The 27,353-nt window shown below is 35.1% G+C and overlaps 1 protein-coding gene across 1 annotated transcript in view; it reads left to right on the forward strand.

Annotated features, from left to right (window-relative positions):
• Nucleotides 1-27,353, forward strand: part of LOC123684980 (carbonic anhydrase-related protein 10) — a 348,197-nt gene that overhangs the window by 92,842 nt on the left and 228,002 nt on the right. Inside the window, exon 3 of the mRNA XM_045624525.1 lies at nt 1,862-1,912. Coding sequence (XP_045480481.1) covers nt 1,862-1,912 — 51 coding nt within the window. The remainder of the gene's footprint in view (nt 1-1,861; nt 1,913-27,353) is intronic.

Genomic DNA, 27,353 nt, shown 5'->3' on the forward strand with positions numbered 1-27,353 from the left:
AGGATGAAAGAAAACAGAGGATCAAAAACACAGGTGAAAATAAACAATAAGTCAGATCGGGTATGGCTCCCCTTAGAATGTGCTCGAGATTATCTCAAGAAACATATGCAGAGCGTCAGGCCTGAATCAATTGAAAACCGAGGTAACGAGGATTCAAAATAAACAATATAATCCAAACTAATGCAATATCAACAGATAATACCTGAAGGAATCAATACAAATTATGTACGATCAAAAATTGTGGAAGTTGTAAATCACATAGAACAGAAAATGAAATTTTCTTGCGATAAAACACTCTGAATAAATCGAACAATCTTGGAGCACCACCGAAACGTGTTATCTCTCACAGGTTTTCACAATGAATATTGTGAATATTTGAAGATAAATTAATGAGAGGTGTTTTCCCTTCATCAACTGTCTATTTTAGACTTTAACATTTTCATCTCTCCGTTCAAACAGAGCGCCTTTCGAATTTTTTTTTTCGAGGCATCGACTACCATGGTCATCAGCCTGAAATATCTCCTCATATTTCACATCGCCTTTCATTTAAAACGAGTAGAACAACAGAGAGAACATGAAAACAGAAAACAATCACAAAATAGAAATATAAATAGTGTAAAATAAAATGATTTGGTAAAAATATAAATGAATAGCTATAGTTTATTAAATATGGATACTTTTCAGAAATTCTATCGTGTTCATACTATCTTCATTTCCTTGTAAATTGGGTACATCTCTCATGTTGTGTCGTAAACGATCATGAGAGTATTTAGGACATTCATATAGGATATGAAAGGTGTTGATGAGAGCTACATGACATAGTTCGCATTTTGGTCTTTCTTCCTTTTTAAGGATGTAGAGGTGGGTGAGTGCAGTATGACCTATACGTAAACGATGTATTTTGGTAATATCCATTCTGGGTAGTGTTGTGGATATAAAAGGTATTCGTACATCTGGTTTGAAAAGCTTCAGTTTAGCGTTGTCATCATTCCATGTTCTCTGCCATTCCATATTTTTTTATTCCTCAGTGTGTGAACTTGTGTTGCAATGAATACTACTGTGATTCCGGTAGTTGTCAGCTAATTTCACACTCTCAGGTGAAATAAAATTTGATATTGCATATGTTATTTGATACGGATCATTGTACCTACAAACCAACTACTGAATGTTATTGGCTGCTCCATATTTCTATGAATGAAATATAATGTATTACACATAAGTAATTAATTTTTTGAAGAATGTTTATTTACAATTTTGTGATAAGGCAGGATTTGATTCGTAAAAAATAATAACATCAACTATCCGTAGTAGATTTTTCATCCCTTCATACAAACGGAGTGCCTTTCGAAATATTTTCCAATAATTCCTGAGAGTGTTAACTTTGCTGTCAGGTAAGCGCTGCAGGAACTACTAGGCGGTCAGCTAAGTTCACAGTCTCAGATTATTATTGTTAACAATATTTGATATTGTATATGTGATTTAATGTAAATACTTTATAATGTTATTGATTTTTGATTAATTAGTTTTTAATGAAATACGATGCAATACACATATGAGAATTCAATATATACACTCCTAACAAGAAAAACAGTCTCATATACAAATTATCATACTCCGTTATGCTTTAATCAAGTTTCCAGAATCCCTTCATTCCTCATGCACAAAATCTCCCCTCTCCTTCTAAAAAAAAGACCATGCAGATGTCGACCGTTCCGGACTGAAAAAGATATAGATTCCGGACGGCCGGCCAAGTCGCCCTAATTCCCTCCTAAGCCCGGAAAATATGGGCCGGCGTCCAGACTCCCGAAACCATTCATCAATTATCGAGGGCGTTCTGTTCAAGTGGATGTTTTTGTTTCAGGAAGTCTGGCTGTCAGCTGGGAGGATTGGTGGACCTACGACGGCATTTCAGGTAGGATTACGGCCGGCGTATTGCCCATATTTATATCCGCGATCAATCAGCGCGATTCGGGCGACGTCATAACCCCCGAATGGGTTTGGGTCTCGATGAATTATGCCCATTTGGTGATGTGGAGATGGACACGTGTGTGTGTTTATTGAAGTTAGGTTATGAGGAGTAGGTTGGGTTTTGATACGATTGGATTGGTTTTGGGAAAAATAAGATGTGATTATAGCTTGAGAACATGCAGGTGGTCCAGATTTTAGTGCAATAACTTTGGCGTCTGATAGAACAGCTCTTCTTATGAAAAAAATTCCTATAAAATAAATCCTAAGACGCTTCGTTTTCGAGAGGGTGTTAAAATTTGAAATTTTTTTTTTTTATAACTGGAATCTTTATAATATAATGTTTCGAATTAGGTGAGTGTCTCCTGCTAAACTTATTCAGTGGCGTAGATACGAGAGTAGATATAGGGGTGCGATGATCTTTTACTTATTGAAAATCTACACCACTGTCTTTTCTTTCGAAAAAATTATTTTGTTTCTGAACTCAACAGAGCTTCTTAAAAAAAATCATGTACCATTTTCGAGATAATCGTGTGAAAGCAAATACTATACACAAAAATTGATTTTCAAATTTTTTCGTTTGTGACAGTACAAAAAATTTGCGTAGTGTATAATTACGCTTTCAGATGGCATTTAATTGAACATTTCAGAAAAAAAAGTTATGTGACACTCAAACAATAAAAAATATTCACAAAAATTGTTTTAACATTTCTGAAAGACACTCAAGCAGTCTTTCAGAAATGTTAAATTTAATGTCTTCTGAAAGCGTTATAATACACTACGTCAATTTTTGTACTTTCATTTATCACTAAAGGGGAAATTCGAAAAAATTTTATCGATTTTTGTGGATACTATTAGCTTTGGATTCGATTATCTTGAAAATGGTCCTATAAAAAATGCAGGTGCTTTTTTCTTTAATGAAGCTCTGTTGAATGAAACAATTCTTTCGAAAAAAACAGTGGTGTAGATTTTCAATAAGAAAAGGATCATCACACCCCTAACACTACGCCACTGGATAAGTTTGGCAGGAGACACTTACCTAATTCGAAACTACATTATCAAGACTTCAATACCTGAAAATTAAAACAATGATTGTGATAATACTAGAGTTATAAGTGAAAAACTGTTTTTTTTTTTCAAACTTCAACACCCTGTACCGAACTTGAAGTTTGTTAGGATATATGTTTATAGGAATTTTTATCATCAAACGAGTTGTTCTATCCGATGCCAAATTAATTGCACTAAAATCTGGGCCACTGTGTATTCGGATTCAGGTACTAAATTACACTGGAGGTCAATTCTGGTTTATAAGTTTTAATAATAAACAATTGAAATCAAGAACACGAATTCTGAAGGGAAGAAATCAATGAAACAAAGTTCGAAAAAATTTTTTTTTCAGGAATTAAACATAACACAATCTTGAAGATGAAAATATTTTTAACCGCTTAGTCTCAGCTAAGACTTCAAGGAACGAATGACGCTGGGATCGAATCTCGCCAGTGAATATTCGTTAACATTTTTTCCTCGTTGATCTTTTAATGTTATTGTTTTCAGTCGAAATACTTTGTGAGAAGAAATTCATACTATCATTTGATATTTCATCGTAAAATACCACAAATTATTGAAAAGATGGAAAAAAAGGATGTAGAATTGTTGTGCTCTCTATGCGTCTAGGCAATATAAAAAATAGAAGAATAGAATAGAAGATAGAGTAAAAAACGAAAAAACGAATGATTTATTAATTTCGGAGGAAAGAATGTGGAACACTGGATCTCTGATTTCTTGAATGGAAATAAATGAATTTCACTTCATGCTTCTGAAATTGTAAAGTCTGAAGATTTCAGGAGGGATTGAAAGTTTTTTCCTCAAATGGTTTGTTCATTTCGTAGGGAAGAATATGGAAAACTAGATGTATGGTTTCTTGAATGAAAATGAATGTAGTTCATTTCATGTTTCTGAAATTGTGAGGTGTGAAGATATCAGGAGGGATTGAAAGTTTTTTTCCCCTCAAACGATTCTAAAGATTTATCATTGAAAATAATCAACCAAAACCAGTCTCTTGATCACAAGCCACAAATCCAAAATTTCCATTTTTGAGTAAACTATAAAGAACACAATGAATTTGAATCACTGTTATTGCATAACAGGAAATATGTAGAGGGCCATTGCTTATCAATATTTTCAAGGTTCACGTTCAATTGTTTTTGTTTCAAGATAATGCCCTAAACCAAAATACACAGTGGCGCTTTATATTCAATAGACCCTCTCTTAACGTCCAGATCGACTCATGAAATATACCTACAAATTTTATTAGTGCAAAATTCAATGGATAAATGACAAAGAGGAAAGCACTGAAGCGTTAGTACCTATTCTTAATCATATACACGCTGAATATCAACTCGGTCGGATCCCTTGTCACTGAAATATAAGAATTTTTTGTTCTATACTCTGATTGGAATTTCTATGCTTCTGACGACGCTAGTATAACAAAATTTTCCGCAAATCTTGATATGATTATTTTTTATATAAATGCAGAACTTCAACCCGATTCGATTCATAATCACGAAAATGTTATCTCTTTTACAAAATTGTTCTGTTGATGTTGATGTTCTGGTCATTTTGCAGGAAGCATGAAATGGTTATTCGATATCAACGCTCAAAATTTGTTCTGTGGTCAAGGAAATATAAGGTAATTATTTGAAGATATTCTTCCCGAATATTTTATGGTTCATACAATTTTCCAAGAAATTTGAAATTGCCAGTCTTTACTTCTCACAATTAGATACCAATTTCCATATTGATCGAATCTGCAGTTTATAAAATTAACCAAAAACAAAAATTCTGTAGGATATAATAACGGATCCCCTAATCATATTTTGATGATATGTTTGTTGTTTTTATAGAATTTTGGTATATCCCAGTGAAGTGAATTTAATACAACTTCATGTTATAATATGTAATTAATAAATTTTCCAGAAATGTTGATAGAAATTATCTACAAATATCTCACAATTTCAGCAACAAAAATCCAATCCATTTACTGAATCAGAAATCCAGTTTTCTATTTTCTTCCCTTCGAAATGAACAAACCATTCGTATTTCCGGTTTTTCCTTCAAAAGAACTCTATCTTCATTTTCCGTATTGCCTATACGCACAAAGAGCACAACAACTTCTACATCCTCATTTTCCGTCTTTGATCTTCCCCTTGATCAATTTCCAACCAAACTTGTTGCGTTTTTAGGCCTTCCCGAAGCGACAGCGCATTATCAGGGACTTTTTCCCGTATCAACCTGGAATTTTCCTCCGCTCGAGGAAAATTTCAGGGATTTCCCGTGTAATCGCTCCTATATTCATAGAAATACCGCTTTTATAGAACCTCATCATCCCCAACGAAAGTTATCAAAGACGGCATTTGCGAGCTAACATTAACTTCGGGAATATTGTGGGTATTAAGCGGGAAACAGGAAGCGATATAGTAAAATTTATTTTTTGGGTTCTTTCTACCTGCAATATACGGCAATCTCTCGGTGAATTCTCTTTAATTCGATTCCAAACGCGAGGTGCAGCGTTGATAGCATGGCTTCATCTGGTCTTTCGCTGTGTTAATGTTTCTATAATAACACAAGGTGTCTCAAAATAAAGTTCATATCTAAAAAAGCGTTCAAAAAGAACCTGCTGTTTGTACAGGGTGGGCCAAATTGGACACTTTTGAATGAGAAGTCTTATTTCTATACTAGATAGACGAAAACTGATGTCTGAGGGCCAATTTTCATGAGAAACTCATTGGAGGAAACCGCAACTCCATAGTTATCACCGTTGAAAAGTTACAGGGTGTATATCGAAAATGTTCATTTTCGAATTATTTCTGTAATTTTTGTTTGATGTAAATATTATAGTTCTGTGAAAACATTCTTGTGGTTACTTTCTACGTAGAATTCAATGACGTTAAGTGAATTTCCGCAAACTGATATTTCATGAGATATCGCTATGAATTTTTTTCTGCAAATAGAATACCCCATATCTTTTTACATATTTCGATAGAGATCAAAATTACCATTCCAAAAATATAGCATACTTGATATTTTTCTGATTTCATGTTAGAAGTCCCAATAGGTGGCCGACTAGGTCGCCTGAGCTAACGTCTATGGGGAAGATAATATTTTTTAATCTTCCCCTAAGGTGAAAGTCCATAGACGTTAGGTCAGAAGATCTAGCCGGCCACCTGTTGGGTCTTTGAACATGATTTCAGAAAAATATCAAGTATACTATATTTTTGGAATGGTAATTTTGATCTCTATCGAAATATGTAGAATTATACGGAGTAATCATTTAAAAAAAATGTCCTAGAGACATCTTATGAAATATCAGTTCCCGGAAAATTCAGTTCAAGTTTGAACTCTTCATTTTAGAAATATTGCTGTAACTTTTCTTCTGTTGAAAATTTTTATTTCTGTAAAAACAGAGATTTTTGTTCGCCAATGAGTTCCTTTTGAGAATTGGCCTTCAAACACCTAAATCAGTTTTCGTCTCTCTAGTATAGAAATACTACCTCTCATTCAAAAGTGCCCAATTTGGTCTACCCTGTAGGTACAAGAACTGATTAATTATGAAAAAACACAATTTTTCAATTCATTTCTTGGAGATAATGTCATACAAATGTCTACTTTCCGTTGACGACACTCATTCAAGCTAAGATAAAAATTCCTTTAACAGCTTGGCAAGTTTGCTCCGAGATGGCTTCTATTTCACGACGAATATTTTGTTTTAACTCAAGCAGAAAAGTTGGTATATTGTAGTAAATTTTATATTATTCAAGGACTTTCCATAGGTAGAATTTCATGGTCAAAATCATAGCGGAAAGCAAAAGGGGAAAATGAATGTCACCTCTCTTGAATATTGATTAAGCCTGAAAAAATTACTCGAATTCGTGCAAATATACATTGGGGTTTCCAATTCTTCCATCAATTGAATTTTTATAGGGAAACAGCTTTAGATCTTCGTGCAAAATGCGGTGTAGAGAAGATCTACGCAAATTCATAGCATTTTCTCGCTTCCGAATGGACAGGTCGGGATCATCACGAACAGACGGATTAACCCGTTCCACGTTTTTTCCGCTTTCGATGAACTTGAACACTGAAATATCAGTTTTTTTGTCGATATTCCTTTGAAATTTTTTATGGTTCTGATGAAACTTCAAAAGCGAGTCAAACCTTAATGACATTATAGCGATATAATAATTTTTTGAAAGCTCGCTCGAAATTTTAACTTCAAAATGACATGAATTGAAAATTTTTTTATGAGAATTTGAACTTTTATGAGAATATTCACCTTTTCTGAATCAAATAATGTGTAAATGAAGAGGAATAATATTATATTTATCAGAGGAAAAATCAAATGAAGCTTCTATGTGCTGCAGTGGCTACTAAATTTTGGAATTGAATTTCATAGGAATAATCTCCAATTACAATTCGCGAATTCAAAACGATCCATTTCTATGGGAAATTTGATTATTTGCTCAGTGAATATCGAGCTCGTTGGAATGGCACGATTTGCACCATTACGCATTATATTGAGAGGTTAACAGCCAGGCAAAGTAGGTTAGATTTTAATCGACTTCAATCGAAGATTTCGGTTATTCATTAACTCTGAAGTTTTCCGATAGATTATTTGTGGAATGGACTGTACAAGTGATTAGGTTCAAAGGGTTCAAATTTGGACAAGGAAAATGATGAGAGTTTTTTTTTTTTTGTAGAAGTTCGTTGAGAATTTATCGTGTTTCAATCCTTTAATGAGTCAATTTTCAAAATATTTCTCTAAAAAAAAGATCAAAGAAATCAATTAAAAAAATACAGAGGATGAAGAGTGATAACAGTCTTTGAAATGATATAGCAGTCGATAACAAATGCCATTGAAAAAAATATGGGAGCTAGGAGGTAAATTTTCGGTGATGAATTTCATATTAATGTTGAATTTTCCAGAAAAAAAGTGGATGTGTTATTTGAAATTCTGTCTGTTTTTTTCTCGAAATTTGAACCAGGGATATTCTCAAAAGATCAGGTTCGATTTATGATGAGGAAAACGTCCTAAAATTCGATTTTGTCCATTCATCCGGCCGTGCTCATCCACAATATCATTCAGGTAGAAAGGATTGTGAATTTGAAATTGGATGGGAACATTAATACCGTTCGTTGATTTTCACTATGTATTCCGTGAATATGGCAGTTTGAATTTTTTTCCTATTTATTTTGAGTGTCAATTGAATCTTATAGGGATATGGAGAAGCAAATCCGAAAGCAAAATATACCATAGCGTGCCGTAAGAGAGGTCCAAATATGGTGCGCGCTGAGGAATGAATAAATTTGAATCTTTTTCAAAACTTTCACTCGTAGCAACAATATTTTCAATCGAGCGTGCATTTCGAAGATATATAAGACATCAGTATCAGATCCAACCTATTCGAATTCTTTCACTGTCTTACAAATTTTAAGGTCAGTTGGAAGATTATATGGAACATAATCTGCATGTAATATACGAAATTTTTTAATGAAATACAATCAGTATAAATCTATGGGAGATGATTACCCAACATAAGGAGCCTGAAGAGATCCTGGTACACTGAGGATTCGAAAAAATCCTCTCTTGGAGAATCGGCCCTGGTTTGTATTATTTACTTGAATATTGAAGAGATCTATGAACAGGAGTCATTTTTGTCGACATTGGCCATAGATAATGACAAGGTGGTGATCCTTCTGCAAGAAACCCGCACGGCAATTGAAGAACAACTCCGTGAAAGAGGATTTTTAGTATTGATAGATTGCCTATTGAGTTCTGTTTATGGTCTGGCTTCTTATATTGAAGAATCATTAATAAGTTATGATGAAACGGTCCAGAAAGGTGAAATTGATGGAGTTTTTCTATTCATTTCAAATTTTGTATTATTTTGGTAATTTATATGTACAAAATCCCTAATACTCTTCGACCTAGAAATTTCGATATGATTCTTTTTTATCCTTCTTGCCTAATTTATTTTGTAATTTCAATTGTCATCATTGAATGTGGGATATAACGGAAGCTATAACATTTTTTACCATTTTCTAGTTCTTTTCTTTTTTGTTTTCAGATTGAATTTTGAAAAATATGTTTAATAATTTCTGATGAAAAGGAAGGATGAAAGGATTTAGTTTGGATGAAATAGCCCTTCAAATTGAATTTGTCAGCTTATTTTGAAAACAAATACACAAACCAATCACTAGACCTATACGGGAAATGAAGACAGAGTTTTTGCTGAGATTTTTATATGTGATCTTGTATCATAATGTAACATTCACATTTCCTCTGCTAATACTGTGATTTATCGATACATGCTTCATTGTTTGAAGTTAACAATATTTTGTGTTGCTCTTTCTCGAAGGAATATTCATTAGTTTTGTAGTGAGTCTTCACAATTTTAACTTGTTCATCAGAAGAAAAACGATCCCAATTGAAACCACAACTAAACATATGTCGCTTCGGATAACAGTCCAGTTTGACATTATGTCATGATGCAGGGCTGTGAAATCCGGACCACGACATGGATAACCTAGTTTAAAGATGAAATAACCCAGGACCTTAATTATTTGATGAGTTTCTGGTATAATATTCCGAATTCCGATAGAGGCCGCTAGAAACAGCCCAAACCCTCCTAATTTTTCGCCAGCTCAGTCCCTAATCCCCATCCGTCTGCCCGTTCAACCCCATAATTGTCAACCCTGCCCCATGAACGTCAAACACGTCGTTAATCTCCCATCTAAACGGGACAAACAATGCCATCCAAGAGTTTGAGAAGAACCGAATAGTTCGGCCTTTTTGCTCCGTAAGACTCGCACTGCTCCCGTCCCTGATTAATGGTCCTTCGGACAAGGACCGAACTTGAAAATATAAATATAACTAGAAATTTCGTGCGGGGTTACTCGTAACTGACATCGCCGAAATTAATACGTTCTTCGAATTGTGAAGAACGACCGCAGAGAAACAAAAGTCATGTATAACCTCGTGTATAACCCCCCTCAGTTTGACAGATATTAGTTTTACTAACGTTTCGAGTAATTGATTACGGCATGAATATGGAATTTTATAGTGATTTATCAAGTGTGCTTTCACGATTGATTAACAAGTACAAGGAAAAACTAATTTTTCATTATATTTGCCTTATTTCCTGCTTCTTCTATGTAATTATTAAAGGTCAAGTCTGTTTGCATTATAATCCCAAGATAGTTGAGTTTCATTTCTTGGTTGTTGATCTTAGTTTTCGTTGTAGACTTAGTTTTCTTTCTTCTATATCTGAACGTGATTGCCTTGTTCTTGGAGTTTTCTTGTCGCAGATTGACGTTTCCTTATATCTTCTTTTTGTTTAAGGTCCGGAATTTACATTCCCTTCGCCTCTAATTTAATTTCTCCTATTTTCTGCTGTTGTCTGATCGGAAGGCTTTCCTCCCTACTTCATGTCACTTGTTTCTTCTATTCAGTTCTTTGAAATAGGTATTTCCTCCTATCTGTCTTTTTTATTTTGATTTGTATTATCATTCTTAATTCCTTATTATCGTGCTCTTTCAGCGTCTCTATTGTTTTCTGTCTTTGTTTATTGACTATTTCTTCAATAGTTTCAATTTTCAGTTCTTCTCTGATTTGTTGGTTAGTTATATACCATGGGGCACCAAACTCTGTTCTTATAACTGAATTTAGCGTACTTTCCAACTGATCATTATTATTGTCCTTCGTATTGTATCAGGTAACTCCTGCATACGTGATGCTTGGTATTAGCACTATTTTTATTATCTTCAGCTTGTTTTCTAAAGAAAGTTTACTTTTAGGGTTGAGCAATGGGTACAGTCTGCCATGCAATTGCCTTGTCTTTTTTTTCTGTTTTCTTCTATCTGTTTGTTAAAATTCATTCTTTTATCCAGTGATACTCCTAGATATTCTGCTTCCTTTTTCCATTCTATCGTCTGATTTTCTATTTTGAAGTTTCCTGCTTTTTCTTTCTTTACTGTTGTTCCTCCAAAGTAGATTGCAAGTGTTTTTGATGTGTTCACTTCGAATCTCCATTTCTTGAAGTATTCCATTAATGTATCTAGGTCTATCTGTAGCTGCCTAGTAATTGTTTTCCGCATTCTACTGTGATAGTATAATATGGCAGTGTCATCTTCAAACTGGGCTATCTTGCATCTATTCATTTTCGGTATGTCTGCCATGTATAAGTTGAACAGCAGCGGTTCTATCATCAATCCTTGGGGAACTCCGGCTTCTATTTCTCTAATCGTTGACCTGGTACTATCGATATTCACCATAAATTTTCTATTTGTCAGGTACGATTGTATCAATCTCGTATGTTTGATTGGAAATTTCATCAACTTCATTTTCTAAATCAGACCCTGATGCCACATTTTATCAAATGCGTTTTCTATATCCAAGAAAATTGCACCGGTATCTGTAGAGTGGTTCATTTGCTCCTTAATATTTTCCTTTATTCGTACCAGTTGATGAATCGTTGAATGATCTTTACGAAACCCAAACTGGTGATCTCGAATTATTTTCTTTTCTTCTACGAAATCTGTCAGTCTCCTGTGGATTAATTTCTCTACCACTTAATAGGCTTATGGATCGATAATTCGTTGGATTTTTTTTGTCTTTTCCTTTCTTCCAAATTAATATTGTATCCGCCGTTTTGACGTTTCTCCCCAGATGCGGAATTTATACTTTCTTCACCGGTGGTGCCGAACCCATGGGGGTCATCCCCTCCACTTCAGGGTACCGATTCATAAAGATCCCTAGGGAGCTAGGGAGAAGGAGCCACGCCCACTCTGCTCAAGCCCCCGATATAGATGCAAAATTACCATAATTTGTTCAATTGTTGATATTTAGATGTATTTTTCATTTTAAACATAAATTTTGATTCAATCGTCGTATTCTAATAAATTAAAAACCATTTTATGATAGGCAACTTTTGATACAACCTACAACGTTGTCGGTTCTTAGACGAAAAAAATTGACTTCAAATCCGCTGCCTTGGACCCAGCGGTTTTCATTGCGATACAAACTTGGCAACGCTGTGACATAAACGACATTCTCTGTGACAAATGTCAAAGATGCACACGTGGGGTGTCTCTTCAAAATTCGATTATTGGTGTTATTATAATTTATAATTAGCTCATTTTACTGCTTATGTTGAATACAGTAAGTTTATATATATATCACTCATGGTTTATTATGGAAAATCGAAATAAATGTATTGAATTGAAAAATAGATCCAATGTAATATGTACATTTGGCAATGGTGGAATTATTGTATGACAGTAAAAGTGATCTCGAATTACTATCAAAATATAATTTAAAGCTTCAGTTATTGTTATCCATTTGTTTTTTCCATATTTATAGGTGCTAGATTTATTTTAGATTGAGATAGACATAAAAAATAGAAATTATTTATTTTTCTGTTAATGTCACAGAAAAATAGTTCAAAGTTCGCCCTTCAATTTGGCAACGTCGATCCCCCTTCTTCCTACTTTAATTAGGGTGGAGCCTAAAATTTGGCTCCTTCTCCCTAGCTCCCTAGGGATCTTTATGAATCGGTACCCTGGTAGAACTGGTTTTTATGCATTCTATTGATGCGGGTGCTGCTATTGGCGTTTCTTCTTTTCTGTTGATGTTATTCGTATGTTTGTTATATTTCGATGACTGCCATATTCATTCGCGGACAGTAGTTCTTGAACTCTAAGATGATTTTTGCTCCGTAAGACTCGCACCGCTTCCGGTCCTGATTAATGGTCCTTCGGACAAGGACCGAACTTGAAAATATAAATATAACTAGAAATTTCGTGCGGGGTAACTCGCAACTGACATCGTCGAAATTAATGCATTCTTCGAATTGTGAAGAACGGCCGCGGAGAAACAAAAGTCATGTATAACCCCCCTCAGTTTGACAGATATTAGTTCTACTAACGTTTCGAGTAATTGATTACGGCATGAATATGGAATTTTGTAATGAATCCACGTGTTCGCGACAGGATAATTCATCATCTGGCGATTTTTGTTTTATGGAAAACGGCGGTGAGTTCTAAAAAGCGTCGCGGTGATTGCGTCGTGTAAATTGAATCGTGACTCGACGGCATGAAGGGTTTATTGCGGCGAGTGAGGGGGGGGCTAAGGGGGTGAAGTTGATGATGACGGAAAGGGGGTCGATGTAAAGTGTGGAGCGTTGCTCTATAATAGAGCAATTGCTTTTATTAGGCGTACTTTCGGTCGGCGTGTAATTATGATCATCATCATATAGCGTTGTGGCTTATGATACTTTTGGTTTATTTCCGGAATCGGAGGTAAATTGGTTCCTAATAGTTGCCGATCAGGGTTGTGAATACTTTGAAAGGATCAAGGTCTTCGACTCGTCTGTGGTTTAAATGGAATAGAACGTAATATCAGACATGTATTTTGGGGTATTTGTCATTGGTATATCTCCGAAATTATAGGAGATATGAATAAACAGTTGAAAATGTTTCTTTAAATATGTACGGAATTCGTTCATTCTGCCATACCTTGTAGACTAAAATGGTACCAGAATACATCAGTTCCACACAGATATCATGGTTATATTTTATTATTATATGTTGGTACTTCTGTCTCGGATTTATCTATCTATCTATCTGTCGAATTCGTGGTACAGAAAATAGTTCTGCCAAACCAACATTTATCAATGCAAAAATCTCTAAATGATATTTATGGATAGATTTCATTAATTTCAATAAGAATGCAGTGAATTAGAGAAAAGGTATTTATAATACAAGTGAAGAAGGCATTGATATTTTTCCACGGGTCCAAAATTAAATAACCTCGACACTTCGTGGCTCATTTTTGAAAGAATAAGTGCTAGAATGGGCCCTCAGCAAGAATATCATACATTATTTTCTCTTATTCACTGGATTTATTCGCTCAATTCGAAAATATTAAGCCAAGATACTCATCATGAACTCTATTATGAAAGTTGAAATAAAGAAACAATTACATAAACATAAATATTTCCATCATTTCGTGATTTTTGCATTGAAAAATGTAGTTTGGCCAAACTATTTTCTGTATCACAAATTCGCCAGATAGATAGAATAGATAAATTCGTGACAGGAGAGCTTCGAGTACCAACTTATAATAATGAAATATATCCATGATATCTGTCTGAATCCGAGATATTCCTTCACGATTTTGTTTTCTAAGGTATGACAGAATTAACGGATTTGTCACAGAAATCGAAAAAATATTGTTTAAAACTCATACGGAATGCTCTTTTTAATACACTTTCATTCAAAAATTTCGTGGCTCGTTAGTTGAGCTTTCCAGCGATCCCTGCCTAAGATATACACTCTGACACCATCATGGAGAGGTGACTCTGTTGCAACAAGATGAACCTTATTAAATCCGCCGGAGCCAAAGTATGTATGGGGCGACGATACCCATACCGCCATCCTTGAGCAGACAGAGTCACTACAGTGTAGAGTGGGAACAATAATGGCACTCACCCTCACTAGCCACCCCCAAAACTTTACAATTATAAATGACACAGCTAGGAAGAATGGAATTGTTTGCGTCATTTCAACACAAATACAAATCCAACCATAAATTAATTTCTTGTCGGTGTATGAAATTAGCAACTTCGATATCAATCGTTCGAAATTATTGCATTTGTACTTGAAAATAATCGACTGTTCTCACTCTCTTCTCGCACATGTTCCAATATCAAAGTAGTAATTATGAAATTATTATTGGTATTTTTTATGTATTTAGCAGACCTCAAAACCATTATCTCTTTCGTGTTATTATTCAATTTTGAGAATGATTATTTCGATCAGAAAAATGCCGATATCAGGTTATATGTAAAGTAGATCGCATTCCTTGCTAGTTTTATTGTTTATTTTTTATTTATTGGTTCTTATGAAAACTTATGAAAAAAGGTGAATTTTTATTATACACACGAGTCTATTTTATTGATGAATCATACTTTCTAAAGGCTTATATCGTTTCTGTGAATGGAGATAATGAAGTTTAATGAAGATGTTATCGAACTGAAAAAATCTGTGTCTACTTTGATATCTCATGTATGCATTGTCATTATTTACGTGCGAATGCCTTGGGTATGTCAAATTTTTTGCTAATTTTTGAAATGACAAGCCGGAAAGGCTGTGTTATGATTATGTGAATCACAAAATGTTTATAGAACCAGTGAGAAATCATGAGAACTTTTCATTTCACGCGATCTTAAAATTTTCTCTTATATCTAGAAAACAGTGTAACGTTATAATTGCCCATGAGACTCTAAGGACTAATTTCTAGGGGTGGTTTGGCTTATTTGGCAACAAAACTCCTACCCAGGTTTTTACAAATTTAATGAAATTAAAATATACAATGATCGATCCTTTTCACTACAAACAAATAATAAAATAGAAACTTAACTTGAAACGATTTTAAATGAGTTACTCTGCTACTAGGATGGAACCTCTTCTGTAAATTATCTTCAGCCTTCTGAACACCAATTCTTATCAGGAAGCTATAGTACTCCAATCCCCATTCAACGAAGTTGATGTGATAATGCCAGGTATTTCGCAGGTATTCTCTCAGATTCAGGAACTAAAGTGGTCTAACATACGTACTATTCCAAATTCTGTATCTCAAGGAAGTAGTTCTTGATATCTATCAATCCCAAGAAAGGTTTTCTTTGTTCTAATCCCACGGGAGGTTTCTTCGTTCTAATCCCACGGGAGGTGCTTTGAGAAAATGAACAAAAATGATATCAGAATATGTTAACTGAATTTACAACTTCTTCTCGGATTTCTAACCAAGAAATTACAAAGAAATCATTACATTTATTATCAAATAAACCTGAGAAGGAGTTTTGCTGACATTATTTGACACAAAAAGAATTCTACCAAACCTGAAATACGTTTCGACAAGATGGATGACTCTAAAAAAAAACTACTGTTTCAAATTAAATTGGTTCATTCTGGTGAGATTATTACTTGTTGAATACAAATATTCATGTCAACACTTACCGCGAATCCCGACACAACTCTCGCCGATACATAAGATTCCGAGTCTCAAATTAAATTATTAATGACTGAAATCTAAATCTTAGGTACGTATTCTTGCTGAAGTCTCAACAATCATTGAAAATCTTTCAGAAGATTCTCTCCAGAAACGCGCATCCGCGCTCCGACCGATAGTACACGATATGATACATTTAATTGACAAATTACCGCGTCTTCAAAAATTCCAGCAGCGTAACATGGAATGAAGCGTGCAAAATCGTTGCAACAGTTGAATCTTTAAGGTTGCAGCATAAAAAAATTAATTATCTCATGAATCGTGTGCAAAATTTTATTATAATTTTTCTTTAACTCGAAGCGATTCCGAGATCCCCTCACTAGACATCAACATCTTGAAAAAGTATAATATAATATTCAATATTTTTCCGAAAACATATACGTCATTAATCCACCGTTAACGTAGCTAGCAAGAACATCAAATTCGCTTTTCAATATCCCCGTTACAGCCGTCCCGTGTTCGACAGAAACGACGGCCGGGGGTTGCAAAGTTTTCACCCCTTTGAGCCCGATGGTTGATGACCCGAGCGAGGCAATATTTCAAGAATTGTACATTTTCTCGGCAGAAAAACTTCGGGACGTTTACTGGAAGTTTAGTGTGGCAAATACGCCGCTAACTCGCAAATCAACTCGCGCTATATATTCTGCCAGGTCGGAAAGTTTGCACTTCCCACACATCAATCACGGCCCTTGAAAGATAGGAAATGAACGAACCTTACGGCGTCCCTACTTTCATATACCGTCGAGATTCATGTATCTGAGTCTTTTGTTCCGCTATTTCGTAATACACAGCCGCCTTCTGATTGACTGACACGAACGGGGGTGTATATAAGGGTTCAATTCGGCTCGATTTGGGAATTTAACGGAAAGAGTTTGGGTTCGTGCGTCGCTTTATTGGGTCACAGGGTCAGGAAAATATACATTTATGCGGCGCAAATATACCCGCATATTTGACAGAACTTCACCTAACGTTTCGCTTACTACTGCGGTAAGCATCTTCAGAGGTTTCTAGGTCTAGGTTCTAGGTAGATACGTGATGTTGTATTTTTCCGATATGATTGACGGTGCCTGTTTCCAGTTTCATTGTGTGTTTGCAGTTTTAGAATTTCGTGTTTTTTTTCTGTTCCCTTCGATTGTAATATTTTGGGGACTTCTTTACAGTTCTGTTACAATACTTTTCTCAAGCGTGTGTTTTCTTGTGATTCGAAATTGTTGAAGCTCTTTCTGCAAACTTTTTAAGATAATTCTTCTAGTTGTGGGGTTTCTGTTTCCATTTCTATTTTTGTACTATTTTTATTCAAATATTTATATTTTTCATTATAATTTATTCATTTCTCATGTACCAGTTTTCCTTAAGTGCTCTCTTCTCTGGGTTTTTTTTATCTCTAGTACTTTCAATTTCTTTTTTTTCAATTAACATTCATATTTTATGGTAGGTCTGATAATTGATATTATATATAACTTTCAGTGAATCATCACGTGTGCTATTTCGATTGATTAACGGGTACAACTCATTTTTATTGTTTTTGCCTTATTTCCTGCTTCTTCTATGTGATTATTGAAGTCTGAGTCCATTATAATGCCAAGATAGATGAGTTGAACTTAATTCGCAATTGGTGGAACCATTTAATGAGATTCTCCACTTGTTTTTGCAGTATTCTTGTCGCAGATTTGAGTTTATCCCCAGATGCGGTATTTTTACTTTCTCCACCGGTGATGCCGGAGATATGGAAGTCAACCCCTCCACTCCTTGTAGATCTGGGTTTCATGCAGTCTATTGGTGGTAACCAGGTGCTATACACTATTGGTGTTTTTCTTTTCTGTTGATGTTATTCGTATGTTTGTTATAATTCGATGGCTTCCATAGTCATTCGCGGGTAGAGATTCTCGGCTTGACTTGATATTCGAGCTACTTGAGTTGAGTTTGACTTGAAATCAACTCAAGTTCAAGTCAGGAGTAGTCAAGTACTCAATAAATATATACTTTACATTGAAAAACACCACTTCACGAATTGTCTTGAATACGAGTTGAGTTCAAGTCAAGCTCAAGTCAAGTAGTTTGAATATCAAGTAAAGCCCTGACTCCCTATTCGCGAAAAGTAGCTTGAACTAAGAGATTATTTATATTCTATATATAAGATGTTAATAATTTTCCCACATTCACAAGCCATCTGAAAAGACATACAATACAATAAAACAATACAATATCGTTTATTTTCAGAATCATCATTATAAAACAACCATTACAACAATGAGATGAAAACAAGTCAAATGGAACCAGAATCATCTACAACATTAACAGTTATCTAACTACTTTTTACAGAAGTTTATGAATTCTGTGAAAGAATAGGGTTCACTATCCAATATGAATGATAATATAGTCTTTCGAAATAAATTATACACAGCTACCCTTCTTATACTTATCGGGAGAAGTTTTATACATAACATAATGTGTGCTTTTTTAAGAGCTTGAGAACTTTAAACAATTATACAATACAGAAATATTGTTATTTGTGGATACACAGAGAAATTTAGAAGAATTCATGGACGACATTATTCAGTTAATCGACTTACTTTTCGTCGTATTGCAGTCAATAACCGAAAAATGTCTTACATTAATTCTTTTTATTGAAAATCTAGGTTGAAATTCAAATTGGATATCTGAAACGATTTCTTCAATGTTCACGTCAAAAGAAGGAAAATCGTACAAATTCCTTTCAGAAATAAAGGTAATGTCGACCCCTGGACGCCAATGTAATTTAAAATTTCGAATCTAATGGAAATCCCATTTTATGAAATAATTTCCTTGAATATTGTCGTGTTTTTTGATAACTCCTTGTATATCTCCGTGCAAGTATTGATCATAACTAACCATCAGTCATTTCTATCGGTCTTTTCCAAACTGATGAAGATAAAACGAATTCCGATAGGAAAAATAAAGAGAAGGAACCGAACAATTTAACCATACTGTCACCCGACTCCCGTTAAAAAGTTCCAGAAAGTTATTTATAAAAACATAACGAATTGCGGACATTTATAAGGAGTTATATTGACTTTTCGTGTCATATTAGCGGAAAGAAATGACGTCCCTTCCCAGAAGTCTTCCTATAGCGTCGACGAAATCACAAATTGAAAGTTTCCACCACATATATTTAAAGTTTCCCGGGAAAAGTTGCCGGACACAGTTGTCGGTGAAAGATGAAGAGTTTGTCGTTTGTAATTGTGGTTATTGGAGTAAACTTCTTGATTGATTCTATACAGACGTAGAAACTTCGAGGGCGTGGACCTTCTGGGTTAGTATAAGGGAGGATGTTTTATTATGATTCGAAGGTGCTGTGTGGAATTCTCGTCTCCTGAAAATACATCCATATTTCGCTTGAGATCTTTGATTGTACGATTAGGAACTCCACTGAAGAATAACATGTTCGAGGGTACGTAGTCTTCCATCATTGGGCTAGATTAGATAAGATTATTTTTGGGGTCGATTCGCTAGAGATCAGGCTTTCAGAACAGCGACCATTTTTAATATTTTGTTTCAGTACCCTTCTCAACAGTAGCGACGCTAGGGGAGGATCGGGGCCGTTGGGCCTAGCCCCCCCTTAAAATTCTGCTGGCTCCCCCTAAAGTATGACATACTAAGGCTAAAATAATTAGAAGAATAGCAGAACTATAATTTCGATTAACTATGCCCCCAACAAAAATCCGGTCCCTCCTTGGCTACCACTTTTTTTAAAAGCTGTTGTCGCCATTGCTGCTCAATCTGTCTTAAGGAGATCTTCGATGATGTTGCCATATCTCACCAGCATCATCAGAAGGCTAAGTTATCACATCGTGTGGATTGAAAACTAGACCGCCTAGGTGTTTTATTCTTGGGCTAGCTAGTCTTGGGCTCAGCTGTTTCTTTCCCAGATTTTCAAACAGGCCCATTAGTCAGATAATTGTAACGACAATGTCCTGTCAGAAGTCCTACAAAGAACCGAAGCTCAGTTTTTGGCTGTAACCGGGGTTTCTCAATGTAGGACGGCAAACATTTCATGAATCGTTCTGCTTGAAAAAGTCTGGATGTGTTCCTCTAGAGAATCTCTTTGCATCCCATCGTCGCATTGTACATTGTGCATTTTTTTTCCAAGCCCACAGAAAAGTTTGGTTCTGGCAAGTGCTACCATTGAAGCCTTTCATCATGAGACTTTAAAGCACATATGTACTGATCAGTCAAAATCTAACAATTCTTTTTTTTACCGAGGTTTTTAATGGTTAGGGTCGAAATTCATTCGATGAAGTGTTAGAGTAATTTTTTCAAGCTTTGTGCGAAATAGCGGTGTTGAAATCGCAGAAAATTCAAGTATAATATAAAGAAACTTATTTAGCGTGTTGCTGAATTGGAGGTATCAACGGAAATAACAGATTCTTCGGATAATTTAAAAGAAAGTCCTACAAGCATGGATTCTTTGTTTTCGAGGTACTGATTTCATTTGGATTTTTTTCCCATAGCACTTCATCTTATTCACAAGATATTGAGCTATAATCTGCATAGATATTTCGATTTGAAGTTTTCATCACGTCAAATGCTAATTTTGAATGCAAATATTCAAGGTGATATTTTTTCTGGAACAGTGCCCGCATTTTTCCCTTCAGTACTACTTTTGGTGGACAACTGGTATTTTAGAAAAATTGTGATAAAAACTTTAGTCCAGTGCTACACTTATTAGATTTTATTATTTTTTTTGTATTTGCTATCCATTTCTAGAGAAAATTCTAGGAATCCTCAGGAGATTCCAAATTTTATGAAGATCCAGTTCACTAACCTGATCTCTATTATAATTTGAAGACAGCTTAATAGCTGTGATGAATTAATTATTTATAAGTTTTTGTACTCACTTATCCAATATGCAGTGAAGATAATAATGAATTCGATTAACTGGTATAATCATCACAAGAGTTGGGCTACATGAAACACGGTTATAATTTTTTTTCCTTTGAATTATTATCTAAGGAATCACTCATTTTGTCTGTTGATTGAACTCTTGAACACCACTTATATACAGTTCTGCGGTCTCAAAGAACGTAATAGGCACATCAAAACGAGACCATGAAAGATGAAGACTGCACGTCAGTGCTTTCTCCATTTTTCCGAATAAAATTTCTTGTAGTCGCTCGAGGCGTATAACAGGTGCCAGATCCCCATCCCTCGTAATAAGAAAAGAGTTCCACCCACTCCAAAACCGCCTCAGAGTGAGTCGTAAGCCTCCCATCTCCTGAATTATACAAAGCCCCCCGAAACTGTCCCGTATACACGGGGCAAGACACAGAAATTTAACATTCATTACTGCCCCGAAGACCGATCCTGTCTCTTTACTGCAAACAGGTCATGCATTTTTCCGAGCCTACTTTGCATAATGTCACCCCTGGGCTGATAACTACAATGAGCCCTCCCCAACCCCTTTTCCGTTGAGATCCTTTCATTTCTTCGGCGGATTTTTGTATTTATGATCCCCCACGCCCGGCATCCGTGTGGCGCATCCGGCTGTTTGTCCCGGCGACAATATACATGTCGGAGGAGACGAAACTTTCTAATTGTTTCAATTGCCATAAATTTATCTGGAGCAAGATCCGGAATTTTTAAGTCCTTAACTCTTCCGGCGTCCGGGTTCATTGTGGAAGTTTCTGCGGCTTTTCAGGGTAGATTTCGGCGGGTGGAATTTATGCCCGTCCGGGGATTGTTTGAACAAAAACTGAGGTTGGTTTTACGGGCGGGACGACAAATAGCTGCGTGGCACTGGAGGATGTTGCGGTGATGGGAGATGTTGTTTCGATTGTGATGGAATTATTTTGTGTTGTTCCTAGATTAATCGATTCAAATTGAATTAATTATTGATAGGGAATATTGAAATACATTTGGGAAAAGAATCGAAACTTGCCAATGAAAAAGTCTCAGGTGAGGCATATATAGCTACTATAATAATGAAAAATAATGAAGATCTGGTGAATATAATAATCGGTCGGCTCCGGCAACATACATACTATGAACCAAACAACGAAAATGCTCAACAAAAGTCCTAAGTCTAACAAACATTGTGTGAAGTAGACGAATCAACACCTTTCCAACTGCACAAGAACAAAGAACCTAGTGTCTCAAATAATGCCTTTATTGAATGAATTTGGTATGATTTCAACGAAAACTATCCAAATTAATATCTCAACAACTGAAATAAGACCCAAAAAATCTAAAGAGAAATATCAGCAACTAGGACTTTGTCCATATGATATGTAGGTTCTCAGGTGGTTTTTTACATATGGTCACCAGTATGCCTTAAAACGTTGAGGGCATGACGTTCTCAATTGATTCACAACGGAACCATTTTCTGTTGTGAATTTTAAGAGATGTAAGATTCCAATTATTGTTCCAGAAAGTAGTTTACATATGATTACCAATATAGTTAGAAATTCATTAGTTCTTCAAAGTGTTGCAGGCATGTAGTATTCAATTGATTTACGATGGATTTAATTCAGGTTGCAAATCTTTAAAGTTTCATTTACGCTGTAAATGAACATGATGCGTATAGTTTATTCAAAGTCACTTGAACTATTCCATTAAAACTCTTGGCCATAGATGTCCCTTTGAAGTGGATACCGCGATCTGCAAAATACCGGGGTTTATCTAAAAGTATTGTTAGGCAATAAATTCACTGGGCCCAAAGGAATTTCTGGAAACTTGGACAAACCTTGTATAATTGAAATATTCATCTTCCTCCAAGTGACTTTGGATATACTATACCACATGTCTACTATAAAAGTACTACGTGCAAGACAGCCTTGAACCGAGAATATTCCATAGTGAAAACCACCTAAATTCCTAGGAACCAAGGAGTATTTTATAGGCGGGGATGAAAAAGCTTATTGGCCTGGTTGGTACTCTCTCCGATACCGAGGAGATGCTAAGAGTGTGACCAAGAGGAGGGGGAAAACAGATAAGCATGTCAGAATGAGACGAGAGGGAGGTCGGTGGTGGGTAGTTAGAGTTAAGACGAAGTCAAGAGTCAGTGAAAACTCATAGTTGAACAACTAAAAGTTAGACGAGTCGCGAATTAGGTACAGGACGAAAAAGCCGAATTAGAAGTTAGACGTAGGTGACAGTATTCAAAAGACGTGATATTTGAAATAATTGAGACATGAATATTCAATACTGATGTGTACTACCATATTGTAAGACTTTGTAAATAGATGTTTACATATCCAAAAAGTGTTGAATTTGTCCAACCTCAAGCAAAGTCAACCAGAAGACAAAGATTGGCCAGGTTATCGAATCATACCCTTAGGGCATCGATAAACCAAGCCTACATAAATATGTAATGAAGCTGTTTTATTTGGGTACAACAAGGACAGTAACAAAAGGTGACGAAAGGGCCCAAGGATCGACTAGATTGATTGGACGAGAACCAGTGGGTCTATGAGAACTGGACACGACCAAGCTCTATTGTTAATTCATTTGTATTGAATACTATGCAGTTTTGAATTTGATAGGAATATAAAATTTGAAACGGTTATATGTACAGAACTCAGTCGGGTTTGGTCATTGAAAAAACTTAATTGTGGCATTTGAGATTCGAACGTACCCTGGAAATGTTGACTCTTCAACTCTGTCCGTTCGAAATTTATCATTTCTAAAGACATTTTTGAATTTGGGAACGAATTGATCATCAGCGAGTTGATGCTCGATAAAAAAACGGCTGATAAAACAATGAAGTGATCTGTTCGGTGAATGAGTGCTCGAAAACTCGGATAATCTTCCAGAAACTAACTACCCTTGCCTCTAGATTATTCTGAAAATCCCCTTTAGCAGCAGCTAAGTCCATACACCATTTATAATTTTTACACCCGATACAACAAACGATCTCCCATACACGCGTAAATATCCCTTCCTCCAAAGTAAAACCCTCCACCTAACGTATCGCCTCCGAATCCCGTGATTTACGCAAAAACATCATTTTTGGGGTGGCGCAAAACATAAATTAAAGGCAAACAAACCCCGGGGTTGATGCGACGGCGAGGATGAAGCCTGTTGTCGGGTATTTTGAAGGCGACACTTGTATAATATCAAGCTCAGATGGGATCACAATCATTATCCGGAGCTGACAACCCTAGTTCAAACCTTCCACGCTCGCCGTGATCCGTAACTTCGGGAAATTTCCCTAGTTACGTTGACATCTTATGAGAGGAGACGTTTTGAATTTCCGACGAATTCTCGGCTTTTCTTCGAGAAGGGTTTTCCACGGTGTGTTGGATGAAAATTGTGGTTAGGTGTGATGGACGTAGGGATGAGTTTGGGATTGGACGTAGAAGAATTTATTCCTTATCTATGTTCGATTTTGTTCAACCTTATGTTGTTCGAAGTGTTCGACCCTATTGGTAGCTAAATTTGGATTGGAAGTCACATTCTGTCATCTGTGTAGCCATCATTGGCAGTTATCACACTCAATCTTACTTTGCCGGATCCTATCAATTTCGTCCATAACATTATTAGTAATGTATGATTAGCAATCAATGATAAAAACAAGTCACTCGACTTTTTTAGTATTTTTCAAATCATAATCATTCTTATAAGGTATATTTTCCTCATACATAAAAACACCGCCAATATTAAGGGAACCTACAAAATCTCAACAAGGTTTACAGTTCATTTTCTTCTAATACATTCACCGTCCGATTTTAGCAATTATTTTTTCACATTAGGCTTTATTTCTCGGAAACATAACTGTTCAGATGCAGTTCTCAGTTACTTCATGTTTTTTTATATCCTGAGATGAAGAAAAAAAAATTAAAAGAAAGCTTTTATTCAGGGAAATAAATCGTTGACAAACTAGTATGTTGACGAATACTCAGAGGTTGCTACAGCATCACTGTATATTCCCTCTTTTTATTAAATGTGATATCCTTATTTGAGAGAAATTGAAACACTTTATATGGTAACGTAGTTGAATGAGAAATAAATATTTCGAATCGTAAAGCTCTGAATTTAATGTCAATTTATACAATGTATCGAAAATGTACATTGATTCCATAAAGAGTTAATTATATCATTGGATTCAGTCATCATTTTCAACTAATGAACAGACATTATAACAATGGAAAGTCGTTCATCATATCGTTGATAAATTAGCTTCATTGAATCGAAGCACAACTTTCATTGAACTAATGAAACGTTTGTTGTAGCAATGTTCGGTTCATTATTCAATTGGTTGTACTTGGTGTATTAATGTACATTGAAATTGGCCGAAGTACTTAGTTGATATGAGACTTGTATGCATCTGAAAAAAACAATTTTATCGGAAACACAAACACTGTAGAGCACCACTGTAGAATCATAATATTGATGAACAGGGATTAATAATGTAAATGAATAGATGTATGCGTAAAGGAATGCAATTTCATCATATTGATGAAAGAGTACAATGTATCAATGAAACCAAGTTGTTTATTACTATTTTTTATATAATGAATAATATTTTTTCGGGGTTCTGGAACCATTCGAAGTGCTGTAATTTCTCCCAAAATTAAGGTATGGCAATTACTGAAAAGAGGAAATTTTCAGAAAAATCAGGCAACATCTGAGTGTTCGCAAACATTATCCTGTGTTAATGATTTACTCCACAGGTTGTTTTGAATCAAAGCTTATTTTTCATTCTTTTTATTCAACTCTGTATACAACTAAAAACGGAGTAACAGACGACGGCATCTGAACTGTTATGAATCAAACCATAATTCAATAAAATAATTGCTCAAATTGGTGGAAGGCTTCAATAGAAAATAAACTTCAAACTTCGTTGAAATGTTGTCAGTTATTCCAATTTTACTGGTGTGTATGGAATTGCTTATGACAGGAATGTAATTATTGAAAAATTACAGCGGTAATTGCACTGCAGAGTGAAAATTGCATCGCGAAAACATCTATCCCGTCCACATTCACAATAATACCACAAACAATAATTGATAATGTCCGATTAACCTTCAAAAATGGCCCTTTTTGTTGAATGCTCAATACAATTGATCAGGGAAAATATAGTTATTGAAATATTTCCTAGACAAAGAGACGTCCATGAGCGTTCTGAAAAAAATATTAACTGACCGATCATTCAATATGCGCAAGCTGAATGGTGAGCAATATAATGACTTCAATGTGGATTGTGACCCCAATAGTACGGAAAAGTACTACAAGGAGAAGTAGTATTACTTTTAATCAGTAAAGTTTTACTTTCAATATGTTCACCGAGATTGTAATCAAATGAGCAAGGAACGCTGAATAAACTGAGAGAACAAACGATTATTGAGAAAAGAAGGGAAAGTTCAAAGTTCCTCAAAAGTAACGAATATAAAATTTGGTTATACTGTGCGATGAAGACACACCAGTTGGAATGCAAAACATGTGGAGAAGGCTGAGAGTTTTAAGCCTCATTCTTCAAAGAAGTAGTGTATGATTATATTTAAAGAATGGATGAATAATTTATTATCTCATTTATTCAAAAACAACCCAAGTTGAAGAAAAACCAGTAGTCCCACGAAAATTATTGATTAAAAATAAAATGAATCCTGATTTATGTCCTATAAGATTGTACAAAGAATGTAAGGATCTGGAAGGAATTCAGTCGGATTAACTCTTCAAATCAGATGGAGCATGGTTCAAGAATATTACTGTAGGACGAGATAGAATAAGCTCCTGAACAGACCAACAAGCATTATAAGAAAAATTATGTGTGAGAAGCAATTTACTGAAATCACTGACGATTTAAACATCAAATACATTATACTATATCTTCATATAAATTAAGTTCATAATGAGGAAATAATTGAAAAATGAAATGAAATTTGTGACATATTTTCACTCTTATGGATGAATAAATTTCTAAATTAAAAGAAAAAAAAATGAAGTAGTATCACGCGTAAGTTTCGTGTTGAATTCCGACAAAAAGAGGCCTTATTCTGTAACTCAATTAGAAACGAACGAATCCCACAGTGATTTGAGAAATCGGAATGTTTCATTTCTATCGTGTTCAAATTTGATATTCTGTTTCCAATTCTTCTCTTATTACCAAATGTAATTCGTAATTGATATAGTAATTCGACTTGAGTTACAGAAGAACATTTCGAACCGATTCCGATTCGACGGGTGTATTTCTATTCGGTCCATATCATCTCTATTCGATTTGAAGTTACGGAATAGGACTGAATGTATCAGCTGCAGCTGTCGAAGCTGATGAATACCAAAAACTTGA

The sequence above is a fragment of the Harmonia axyridis genome, chromosome 7 (assembly GCF_914767665.1).
Source record: "Harmonia axyridis chromosome 7, icHarAxyr1.1, whole genome shotgun sequence".
In the NCBI taxonomy this organism is placed as follows: Eukaryota; Metazoa; Arthropoda; class Insecta; order Coleoptera; family Coccinellidae; genus Harmonia; species Harmonia axyridis.